The 12,673-nt window shown below is 41.0% G+C and overlaps 1 protein-coding gene across 8 annotated transcripts in view; it reads left to right on the top strand.

The window, feature by feature from the left end:
• The window catches only part of nav3 (neuron navigator 3), a 402,370-nt gene extending 390,333 nt beyond the window's left edge, over positions 1-12,037 (top strand). For all 8 annotated transcript variants that reach the window (XM_084911103.1, XM_084911104.1, XM_084911106.1 and 5 more), the window contains 11 exons: positions 1,574-1,760; positions 2,970-3,067; positions 3,163-3,258; positions 3,497-3,665; positions 3,830-4,065; positions 4,503-4,657; positions 5,033-5,104; positions 5,652-5,848; positions 6,077-6,195; positions 6,870-7,073; positions 8,938-12,037. In XM_084911103.1, the coding sequence (XP_084767229.1) occupies positions 1,574-1,760; positions 2,970-3,067; positions 3,163-3,258; positions 3,497-3,665; positions 3,830-4,065; positions 4,503-4,657; positions 5,033-5,104; positions 5,652-5,848; positions 6,077-6,195; positions 6,870-7,073; positions 8,938-9,057 (1,653 nt within the window). In that variant the 3' untranslated portion in view covers positions 9,058-12,037. The remainder of the gene's footprint in view (positions 1-1,573; positions 1,761-2,969; positions 3,068-3,162; positions 3,259-3,496; positions 3,666-3,829; positions 4,066-4,502; positions 4,658-5,032; positions 5,105-5,651; positions 5,849-6,076; positions 6,196-6,869; positions 7,074-8,937) is intronic.
• The last annotated feature ends 636 nt before the right edge of the window (positions 12,038-12,673 follow it).

Below are 12,673 nucleotides of genomic sequence, written 5' to 3'. Positions count from 1 at the left end.
GACTTTGTGCAAATGAATTAAAATCCAAGTATCTTACTTGGATAATAACTTTAAGAATACTAAAAGTAAAAAAGAAATCATCCAGTTGCATTTTAATATCAGGCATGTCAGCGAGCCAACAGTCTGGCTGTGAATTCAACCTGTTTTTTCCTTCAATTGCTAAATACTTTTTTTTAAATAATTGAAATCTGATGAAATCTGCTTTAACTGCTGTTAAAGTTCAGGAGAATTAAAAAAAGTAAAGTGGCCACAGGGAGCCACTGGAGACGGGCAAAACACTGACATTAAAATGAGCACATATTGCTGTTAATTGATTTTCTTCCAGCGAGAGGTGAGAGGTGTGTTAACTTCCTGCCAATGCAAACCAAACATGTCTTGCTGTTAAAGCATAATCTGCTATTTGGTCAGCAGACAAGTGTTAAAATGTTGGAGGGAGGAATAGTGCAAACAGCAATGAGCATGGTGAGTTGAAATTAGATGCAGATTGCAAAATCTCACTCTAGTTTGTGAGGAGCACACCTTCCAGACATCTGCATCAAGGTAAACAACACTGAGAAATACTCCGCATGACTTACCCTCCACTACCTGCAACAGAAAACTGCTATTGGTACTTGATCGTGGTACTAGTTGTTTTCATCTAATGCTATGCAAGAAAGAAGGTAAGTTTAAATCAGAAAAGTCCAACCATTACTTCAAGTCCTATTAGGATATAAACTTTGGGAAATGCAAAAACTTCCAGCAGCCTCCAAACAGGCACTTTATAAAAGAACAGTCATTCTATTTTTAAGCAGTCTGGAAAGCCATCCTCTGTTCTCTGATGATTAATAACTGATATCCAGGCCAAGACTTCCTGTTCCACCGGTCGTTGTTTGCTGTCCAGCTATGAATGCAGATAAAGTAAAAAGCTGATAAAAGCTAAATAGCTCTCAGATGATAGTCGATGATTTTGAGTTTGTTGGTGAGCCAAAGCATTTCTCTTCTGCTTTCCACTAATCTTTACTGCAACCCAGCATAGCCTCTAATGTACTGCAAACAGACTCCTATCAAATATCTGTTGATAAAGTTAGGTTCTCGAGGGGAAAACACCTCATGAAGGTGGAATTCAATTGTTTACTTTTCCATGAAGCTGAATTTTTAAAAAGGGGAGTTTCTCCATGAAAACAAACTCCCATTATTTATTCCAGTACTCCTGATGCAGTGTAATGAAATCATCCTTTCAAAGCATAGTGTACACAGATGCTGTGACTTTCAAATTTTCAAAGGAACACTTATTAAAGAATATCCTGTGTCACTCTGGATGTCTCAGTTAAGTGGATGCTTGTGAATGTGGGCTGCGTATAGTTTCCCTGTCAGATGGGGATCATGTCCAATTCCTTATCTGAGACTTAATCTTCAGTACAAAGAAGGCTCGAAGATCAAAAAGCTGCCTACAGCCTATAATTCCAGTGATACTGATTCAGAATAACAACAATGCAGGAAATGACCATCTGCTGTTGGAGGAGCCTATCAGTCAGTGTCTTTAAAAGCAGTTTCTGTTAGATTTGCTATGATTTTCTTTATTTGCAACACACAGAATGAGATTGAGACGCTGAAAGCAGAAAATGATCGTCTGAAGTCCAGCGGTAACGCAACACCGACAGCCACACCCGTGAAGACAGCCCGGCCACCCTCTGAGACCTCTAGCACCTCCTCATCCTCCTCACGTCAGTCCTTGGGGCTGTCCCTCAATAACCTCAACATCACAGACACCATCATGTCAGGTGAGCTCAGCGTCACTGCTGGTTTCTGCAGCCCGTCGATCTGAGGTGTCTCTGTGTAGCAGCATTGCACCCAGCAGTTTGTTCTGGGCAGTGAATGCAGTGGGAGGGTGGATAACTGGAAAAAAAAAGAAACAAAAAGGATTTTCACAGTCAAGACAAAGCATACAACTAGATATCTGTTTTTTGATTATAAAAGGCACTTCTTTCAGAAAGGTTGTATTCATCATCAAGGTTGTATTCATACTTCTCATTTGAGAAGTAAGTGTAGGAGTTGTGTGTCTGGTGATTCTGAAGGACATCGTTTATAGTCTGCAGTAATTCGTGTTTTTGTGCAGCATCAAGTTGGATTAGCTCTCTTCATACTTGCCTCAATAAATGCCAGAGAATTGTGTTTGTGGAGAGAAATGATCCGGATGAGCTGCATTAAAATGATGAAATATCTGCCCCTCCCTGCTGTGGGGGTTTGCAGCCAAGCAGGACCTATTACATAAACACTCTTCAATCTCTTCAGGCCTGCCCCTTTTGAGAGCTGGAAAACTTTGTCCCTCTCACTTGGACTGTAATTAACTTAGAAGGCACGGCCCCCTCTGATGACCTAGCCTCTCATTACCTGAACGTCCGGTGAGCCAAGAGTAGCGACATATGGGAAGGCAAGTGGGCCAGTGGGCTGTTATCACCCGAGCACAGAGCCCTCTGTCAAGGGTAGCCAGCCGAATACAAAGTACCCCCTTCCTCTCTCCAAAATGGAACCTGAGAAAAAAGAGAACGAATGAGACTTAGGAGGGGAGCTGTTAATAGTGTGGCAAAAGTCACATAGTTAAAATATTAAATGTGTTAGGAGGTCTGATTTCAGCTGAGTGGTTAAAACATTTGATTTCATACTGATTTCATCCCACTCTTCTGTCACATCCTTCGTGAATGGATGAACAATTCTTCGGCTAGAAACACTCAAATGAGCTCATTCCACTGAACGATTTCTCATTTCTTTACTCGCCTTTCATTTCTGCTCATACATTATCATTCTGTGCACTTCCTAAAAATCAGTGTATGAGAACCCCGACTAAATTTAATTATCACATTAAAGAAAGCTGCATTTTACTTTGGAGTCTGTGTGTTTCTAGCTATATTTTTTGGCAGGCAGAGCAAGAGTTTGTTTATTCTGACAGATTCAAGCTGGTTTTTCCTTCTAACATTAAGGTTTATTTTCAGATATTCTCCTCGATGACAGCTATGAGGGCAACCTACGCAAAGAGGGCCGCAGTGTGCGAATAGTGGTTACCATCAGCAGTGGGCCAAATATCACCAAGGTTTGTGAATGATTCCTCCAGGAAAACCACTGTATTAAACTCTGAGAGGTTCTAGGTTATATTGCTATATGTAATACATGTATGTAACTCCTCAGGGTACACAAAGTCAGGAGTACCTGATTGGGTCTATAGGTGTGAGTGGGAAAACCAAGTGGGATGTCCTGGATGGGGTTATCCGACGCCTCTTTAAAGTAAGCAGAAATCATTTGTCCACATGACAGATGTTCCTTACTGAGCTTTCTGTAGTTTGTAAGAGGACTAGCTTGTGTAATTAATCATCTCAGTGATGAATCTGTGCAAATTAAAGCTCCTGTTGTCATCGTTGATTTCATATTTAAATGACTTAAAAAAAAAAAAGCCCTCACAACACAGAGAGATTTGTAAACTTGGCTGATTGTGCAGTTGTTCCACTGTTCACCCTCGCTGCAGGAGTATGTGTTCCGCGTGGATCCTCTGACCAGCCTGGGTCTCAGCTCAGACAGTATTGTCTGCTACAGGATGGGTGAGGTGATTCGCTCCCACGCCTCTGAAGTGCCTGAGCTGCTGCCCTGCGGCTACCTGGTGGGTGGCAACAACATCATCAAGGTCAACCTTAAAGGTGAGTCAGCTGGGACGTTTTATTTGTGGATTATAGATTTTGTAGTAATGCACTGCAGAAAATATGCAGACCTGGTAACAATAACGTAAACTTGAGCCTCATTTTCCAGTCTGCTGTATAATATTCATATTTTCCTTTCCTCTTTCCTTCCTTGTTCATTACAGGTGTTAAGGAGAACAGCATAGACAGTCTCGTGTTTGACACTCTCATCCCGAAGCCCATCATCCAGCGATATCTCAACCTGTTGATGGAGCACCGTCGGATCATCCTCTCAGGACCCAGTGGCACCGGTAAATCCTTTCTGGCTGCCAAACTGGCTGAATACATCATTTCCCACATGGGGCAGGAAGTGACGGAGCACAATGTGGCCAGCTTTAATGTCGACCAGAATTCCAGCAAGGTATGAAGAACAAGATTTTTTTTTTTTTTAGCTTATCAAGGCTACAAAGTCAAGCTCAGTCACGATTGTGGCAGATCAGCTACCTGTCTATCAGGAAAAACTGATATAGGTAGCACTATTTAAGCTGCTTTAGCCTGTCCACTGTTGCTGCCCACCTCCTCCTTTCATACTGACCCCATCAATCTGTTGTCATCAATGCCTGCTCCATTTTTGCTGCGTTTACTGAATGCTGTTTCTGACCAGTCACAAGTCATTATAATTCATAGTTTAAGCATAAAAGTTTATCCAGAAGGGTAGAAAGGCTATTACATACAGATTTGCTAGTGGCACATGTCATATGGATTTTATACAGAAATATGAGGACTTGTTACATTGCATTTAAAAATTGTCCAATTAGTGTTATATCATAAATGAATTAATATTTTTGTTCTACACAGGACCTGCGTCAGTACCTATCAACCCTGGCTGAGCAGTGTAACTCTGAGGACACGGACACAGAGCTCCCCACTGTGGTCATCCTGGACAACCTCCACCATATCGGCTCCCTCAGCGACATTTTCAATGGCTTTCTCAACTGCAAGTATCACAAATGGTGAGCCAGAAATTTTCCTCTCCTCTATGCTGAAACGCCTTGCAGGGACAAGTCCTACTGTCGCTCACAGCTCTAGTCAGGTCAAGTCCATTTTATTTTCACAGCCTAAATTCAGATGTCACAAGTTTTGCCTCTCAGCATTTTTAGTCTGTTCAGCTTCTGTTCTTGAAAGCTGGATTCAAATATGGGAAGAAAAAACCTTTAATAGGCAAAAGGAAAGAACAGTTAGTACATGCAGGTTTGTAGCATGCTCGTGCCCACTCAAGTCAAGTTGTAAACTCACTATAATAACATATCTAAACGTTATGTATTAAAAACTCTGCATTTTTCTCTCGGTTAAGCACTCTGAGTAATCGCATGTGTTTGTCTGTCCAGCCCTTACGTTATTGGGACCATGAATCAGGGGGTGTCTTCGTCTCCTAACCTCGAGCTGCATCACAACTTCAGGTTTGACACATTTGGCTCTGTTATTCTTTGTGTAACATTGCTTATTCACTTGTATACCTTACTTTTATTGTGTTGTGTTTAAAAGCTCCTTCAGTTCTCCAAAAGAGAAATGATTTGTACTTTTACTTGCTTGTCCTCCTGCCGAGCTTTGGATCTGTTTGGTTGCAATACTCTGTGTCTCAGAGATCATAAATGAATTCTTCCACAGGGAGTGCTCTAATTATGTCTCCTGGATAATTAGCCCTGTTAAATGAGAATTAATAGGCTGTGATGCCTGTTCTGAGTGAGGATCATTTCTGCTTGGCATGTTTGACTAGTTGATGATTGGACAAATACAATATGATTAGAAAGAGATTAACATGAGCCAGAAATTAATTTAATATGACTCTATTATAGTTACACAGAATGGGATCCAAACTGTGATGGAAGAAATGCTATCACATTATGTTTAAACTGAGATGTTTTGATGAGAAATTGGATTTGATGTTGAGCTGATTGATTTGTTTCTGTGCTTTTGTTTGGCCATTGATCATCTGTCCTATCATAGGTGGGTGCTGTGCACCAACCACACTGAACCAGTCAAAGGTTTCCTGGGGCGCTTCCTACGGCGGAAGCTGATTGAGACAGAGATTGATAAGAATATGCGCAGCAATGACCTGATTAAGATCATTGACTGGATCCCCAAAACCTGGCAGCACCTCAACAGCTTCCTGGAGGCACACAGCTCCTCCGATGTTACCATAGGTCAGGTGTCACACACACAAACAAAAACACACACACTAGTGTGTGTGCTGTTTGTCTAACACTGAAATCTCCGTTGTGCCTTATTTTAGCTGTTATCTGTCTCAGTGCACAGTAATATAAAGTTTTTCTGTATGTCGTCTCTTCAGCAGCTCATTAGTTTTAACTGTGCACCATGTCACTGATCTTTGCTTCACTCATCATCCTCTTTCTCTTTTTTTGTCCCTACAGGCCCTCGTCTGTTCCTGTCCTGTCCCATGGATGTAGAGGGTTCTCGGGTTTGGTTCACTGACCTGTGGAACTACTCCCTGGTGCCCTACCTGCTGGAGGCTGTCAGGGAAGGACTGCAGGTAGGACCTGATAAAACATAACTGTGTGGTTTCACCAATAAATCTTTTTACAGCATAATGCTAAAAATAAAAAAGAACATTAAAGTGCCACATTTTTTCAGGTTAGTATATAACAGCATCTAATAAAATCCAAACAAAAGGAAGTATGCAGTAAAATAAAGCCTTAACACGTCTGCACGGCTGCCTCATTAACTGCACAAGTTTTAATGTGTGCCATTGCCTGTGTGAATGAATGCTGGCTGCTACTGTGAGAGAAAACTCTGAGATCAAATTTTCAACATTTTTAACCCTGCATAACAGGAATTTACCAGTATTTCTATTACAAAGGACACATTAGTCCAGATGAAATTAGCAGTGTTAAAACACTTCTACGCTTTTACTTTCATCTAAGGGGGTTCTCGTTCTGCCAGACCATTTTGTCATGCACCATAGGGCTGGCATGAATGTTAAAATGGCATGAGACGAGAAATAAAACTGAGAAAGAAATTATCATCACCACAGTGTCTGATTTTTATGTCACTTCACACAATGCTAAAAAAAATTTGTAGGTTAGAGTGGCAAACTGTTTTAGTCTCTGTGACCATAAATTTTTACCATCATAAGATTAGAACAACAGTGTTTTATTAAAAAAGAAAGCTTGATTGACCTCTCTCCCTCTTCTGCCTTTCTTGCAGCTGTACGGCAAAAGAGCTGCATGGGAAGATCCATCCAAGTGGGTGAATGACACATATCCATGGAACGCCGCCTCACTGCAGCAGGACGGGCAGTCGCTGCTCCAGCTGAGGCCGGAGGACGTGGGATATGATGGATACAGCTCGTCCAAGGAGGGCGCCTCATCCAAGCAAGTGTCTCAGAGTGACACTGAGGGAGACCCACTGGTGAGGAACAAAAGACAAAGGATGTTCTCAGAGTTTTTTAAGTGACTAAGAATCAAAAGAGCAAACATGAATGCTGAGAAAGCTGATGGAGCAAGTTCTCTGTACTGTAGAACATGAATGTTCACGTCAATGCTGCAGGCCACTGCGAGTAGTCATTGCTCAGGCAGTGTTTGGGTGTTGTTGACGTGGCCTTATAAAGAGGTACAGACTCATGGGACTGATAAATTATTACCAGCGGCTGTTGATAGCCTGCAGGTTGCATTTTGTCAATACTTGATTTCTAACAAATGAATGAACACGTCGTTTACATTGGCACCAGAACAAAATGAAAATGAAAAAAGCTAAGTGGGCTGATAGTATCGATGCTGACGCTGGTGTTGGTATCAGATCAATACCATCATCGCAGTATCGATACTTTATTTCTGTCCTGTAAGTACAGAAAAATATTTTTTGGGAAATGAAAAAATACACCTCAGAGATGCACTATGGAAAATGTCTGAGTTTTTTTCCGTGTTTACTGTCATGTCTTTTTTTCTGTGTTTTATTTATTTTATTCTATTTTATTTACAGCCCATATGTATATTATGACAAAATGTTTGCTGATGTAACTTATTTATAAATCACGACAAACTGCTGTCTCTAAGCTTTATGAGTTAAAAGTATCAGTGTCAGTAGTAGCCATACTGGCCCTGGATCTACTTGGTATCAGACTGATACTATTTGCAGTACCACACAGCACTATTAGAAAAGAAGGAAAGGTTGAGAAGAGAATGCTCCTCAGTACCACAGTGACCCACCCACACACACACCAGATGCTTAACGTGACGGAGGGTTGGAAGACGAGGCAGGAAATGGTGGAAAGAGAGAATTCATTATCATTATTGCAGCCCAAAAGGATATAAAGACTAGTCACCCAAAAACAACTGGCTTGATTTAACAAATGTGTGTGTGTGTCCACGTGTGAGCATTTGGAGCGCAGGTGTGCCACAGCTCATTTCAGGAACACTTGAAGTGACGCGCCAGATGCAGCAACACTCCTGCATTATTTAGACCATTAGCTCAATTGCAGGGATGAAAAGTGCTGCTGTTTTATTGCGGGCTATTTAGCACAAGGTTTTCTGTCTTTTTTTAAGAACATGGAGAATATAAACAGAGAAGGTTTGTGGGTCACTGCATTGAGGTGTTGGAAGTTAGCAGTTGTTCATTCCTTACATTGTGAAAATGGAAAATACAGTCAAAGAAAGAGTAGATCACATTAGTAATGATTCCAATGAATACCCAACCTTTGAAAATATTATGATGTATTAGGTGAAAGGTCAGACTGCCAGTCTGCTTCCAGTATCTTTTGCACAAGAGTCACACTGCACACATCTTTGGGTTTTAAGCTCAGATACGAACCTGTAATGTTTCATAACTTCATCTTGCACATTTGCAATGCTATGGTGTCTACAAACAGGCCTGCAAAAGTACTATGTGCCACCTTTGTGGTAATTACCATTACAGTATCTCTTGAGCACATTTTGCCATGGTAACACAGACTGACTGACTCACAAGGTATAAAATAAAAACAGGAGCCACAAGCTTAGAGTTGTGTAAAATTCTTGATTGATTTTGTGAAATCTGCTTTTGAATATTAGCAACAGTAAATCCTAACTGTAGTAATCATTTGGAGAGTCCTCAGATTTATCTTGTAAACTCTTGGCAAATGTGCTGATCACCAGGCTAGGAATTATCACACTCATCAGAGCACAATCAAACCTGTACGCCAACAGTAGAGCCCTGCTAAAGTTATGAAATGCTGAGGTTTTCCTGCTTTGAGTGTGTCTAGTTTTCCGTTCCATTCTAACTCTGCGTTATGTTGCAGATGAACATGCTGCTACGGCTGCAGGAGGCAGCAAACTACTCCAGCACGCAGAGCTGCGACAGTGACAGCACCAGTCACCATGACGACCAGCTAGACTCTTCACTGGAGTCAGCACTATGAGAGCAAGAGATACTGATCCCCTAACCTGCACCCCTTGGACCTCCCAGAACCTGGGAACTATCAAACCCCCATCACTACCGGACACCCCTATAGTTAGCAAATGATATATGAAAAGTTTTATTATCCAAAATGATTTACCCAACATTTGAGAGAGAAAAAAGCCTATTTTTACACAGCGATGGTGCAATATTAAATCAGATTATTTTATGTCTTAAAGATGTGTCTTCAACTTGGTCCCCGGTGATCAAAAAGGTAAACGACAATATGCGTAAGATTGAATCTATTTTACTGACATCGGATAGTGTTCGCCAGTCATTTTTAATGGATGTGTAACATTTGAAGAATACAACTTTTCATATATATTATAGGTTTTAGTGTGTCTGATAAGGAACATCACACTTTGTTCACACTTTTCATTTTGGGTGTGAGAAAATGAAAGAAGTTCAGCGTGATCAAACTGGATTTTTTGTTATCTAGTTATATTTTCAGGTGTTTACATTTAGGGTTGGGTTTTGTTGTGTATGTCTTTCCTTGTTTACAGAGGTGCTTCTCACAGACACACACTCAAATGAATGCACTTGCACACAGGCAGCAGGAGGAGACTCTCTGTTAATGAAAGCTTTTAAAAGTTCAGGCCATCATTTAATCTACAGTCCAGCCTGCCACAGTGTCCTTGAGCAAAGTACCATATCTCCACCACTTCTGACTACCCTGATCTCTTACACTATCTTTCAGGTGATGTAATGCTCTCTAGTGGCCACAGGCTGTTTTACATCCAGTGTGTTTACACACAAATCATCAGGTTTCAGTAAAAGTTATTTATGGTCAACCAAACCTTGGAGTAGATTTTGTTCACCGCTGTACCATTTTTAAAAAATATCTTTGCTTTTTGTGAACATGACGAGGGTGTAGCTAATATTGGAGCATACTAACACACTCTGCTGCCCTCAGCTCAGTCACTAGTTGAGCCTCGTGGTGCTGGTCTCCTGCCCTGAACGTTGTCGGCGTCAGGCACTGCCAAGCCGCTCCTCGCCCCCCTCCATGCCGACAACAAGCACAACGAAAGCGCATTGTCTGTGTGTGTGTGTGTGATCCAGTCTCACTACTACTGTGAAGAAAAAAATTGAAAAGTGCCAACGTTTCGTTTCGATTTGACTGCCAAATGTAAACACAATGCAGAGCCGAACATGGTTGTAGACTTAGATTACGCTGTTCTTGGCCTGCTGTCAATGTTTAGCTGAAATGTACCGTGAAGAGAGCAGACAGCGCCCTCTGTGGATTGTAACAGGAGTAACCAGGTATTTTTGGCAGTCTGCACAGGGTTTGGTGCAATGTAGGCTGACCCTGAGTTCAGTAATACCTAACAGAGTAGCGTGGTATTCTGCGGCCCTCATTAGAAATTCTTTTTTGACATGTGCTTCGGTTTCTACCCGTGAGGTACCCGAAAGGAATCCAAATTGTCGCATCCGTATACAAGTTAACCAGATCAGTCAAAGAGCTGAATAGGGGAACAATGATATTGGTGCTTTCTCCACTGCCTTAAATGTTCAAAAGTTTTTTTCAAGCATCTTCTGGTGAGAAGACGAGATAGTATTGATATGCTTCCTGCTATGTCAAAGATGCTGCTTGCAGTGGGACAAACAGCCACTTTTGTTTGTTTTCCCTCCCTTTCCCTCTAAAGCACCCTTTCTCCTTTCTGACAGTTAGATTATAAAAGAGTGAATAGTGTATTTGAATTTGACCAATATTGTATGAACATTTAAAAAAGTATATAAAATAGAGGGGTTGGGATATTTTTTTAAGTTGTTGTTTTGTGCCCAGTTGAGCTGGGCTCACTTGAACTGATAGGAGCACAACCAAACTGTTTCAGGTGTTCTTGCCTAATGAGCATGTCTTGAACCTTTTTAAAGGGGATGCATTATGAGGAGACCTTTACCTTTATGTATGCGTGTATTGGACGGAAGCCATTTAGATTTTTGATTGTCCTCTCTTTGTTTATCGAGTGGGTTGGTTTTGCACACTTTGAGGTTGGGTTGGGTTGTAAATACTTAAGTCTTGCACAGTGAATCAAAGATGCATTCTGCCCTGTCGATGTTCCAATATGCTTAACCCGCCGAATAAATTATTGTACTTTGAAAACAGAGAGAAAAAAAAAGAAATGCAAAATTCAACACGCTGTCAGAAACAGGTGTGTGTCTTGTGGTGATTGGATGTTGTGCCTATGCAGGAGGCATACAGTGTACAGTAAGAAACATCTTTTTTTAACTCACTGAAATCACAAAAGGAGAAGAAAAAAAATAGGCACTTACTCCAGTATTCCTCATCCTGCCATAATATTTTCTGGATCTTAGGAATCCCAGTTGTTCATTAGAAACACTTCCCCTCTGGACATTTTAACTGAAGCTTACCGCCACGTTAGGCTTGCTAGTTGGCCGAGGCACCGAAGCTGATCTGACACCGTACTGTAAACATTTACCAACAACCAACAGGTGCTACTGGTCAGAGCTCACCAGAGACCAAGAAGTCATGTTGTCACAACCTCAGGACAATTCTATCCTCTACAATCCTACCTGTGTTCAGCTTCACGCGTGTCTCCGCAGCCAAGTTGTTGATGGTCCGCACATTCTTTTGGCAAAGGGGTGTAGTTGCATGCTAAAGGGGTGGTTGCTCCTTACCTAGACTTACACCCGCATATCAAACCTATCTACACCCCTGTTAACAGTGTACACCATGGTGACATTTTCCCCACTTAACACTTTGCAATTACATCTCAGTTGAAAACCATAGCATTTACTCTGGTTTGAGAGAACGTTTTCTTCTTTTTGGGTGAAACATTTGTCCTTAAATGTTTTATATTTTGTACATTTGTATGTAACATATCATGTAAATAGACAGAGACAGTGATTTACCTCATCTGGAGGATTTTGTAGTCTTTGTAAAGCCCTAATAAATGGTATTTGGTGTCACACAGGCAAAAACAGCCTTTTGTGTTCATTTTATTTTATTCATGTCTCTTAGAATGATAAGAATTAAAAGAAAAATATAAATAAAAAAAAAACATGTTCGAGTGAAAGTAACTGCCAAACTAATAACTTGGGCATAAACAGTAAGTATCCATATGATTTAAAGATATAAGACTATACATGAAAAAGGAATATGAAACACATTTTACTTAGAATCAGATCAGTATATACTAATTGCAACAAAGATGGTGCTAGGTGTTGGCATTAACTCTAAAGAGTTTGCATGCAGGACGTTCTGCTGATGATATCAATTGTGTGTATGTCATATGCTTTAGATGCAGTCTGGAGTTTGGTTTGTAGGAAGAGTTTTTACAGTCCAACACAAAAGATGCACCTAACAAGATGACAACTATGGAATGATTCTTATATAGCACTTTTCTACTGTCCCAGAGTACTGAAGGCGCTCTATACAACATGCCACATTCACCCATTTACACAACCACTTTCACTGTACTTAGTGCTACTACATTCACACTCCGATGGATGAATTGGAGAGCAACTTGGGGTTAGTATCTTGCCCAAGGATACTTGACATGCAGACTGGAGGAGCCAAGGATCGAACCACCAAACTTCCAATCAGTAGGTGACCTGCT

Source organism: Perissodus microlepis, chromosome 17 (assembly GCF_051167445.1).
Source record: "Perissodus microlepis isolate ML-2025 ecotype Zambia chromosome 17, ASM5116744v1, whole genome shotgun sequence".
Lineage (NCBI taxonomy): Eukaryota > Metazoa > Chordata > Actinopteri > Cichliformes > Cichlidae > Perissodus > Perissodus microlepis.
The sequence above is the reverse complement of the archived record's forward strand: the minus strand, read 5'-3'. Positions and strand labels throughout refer to the sequence as shown.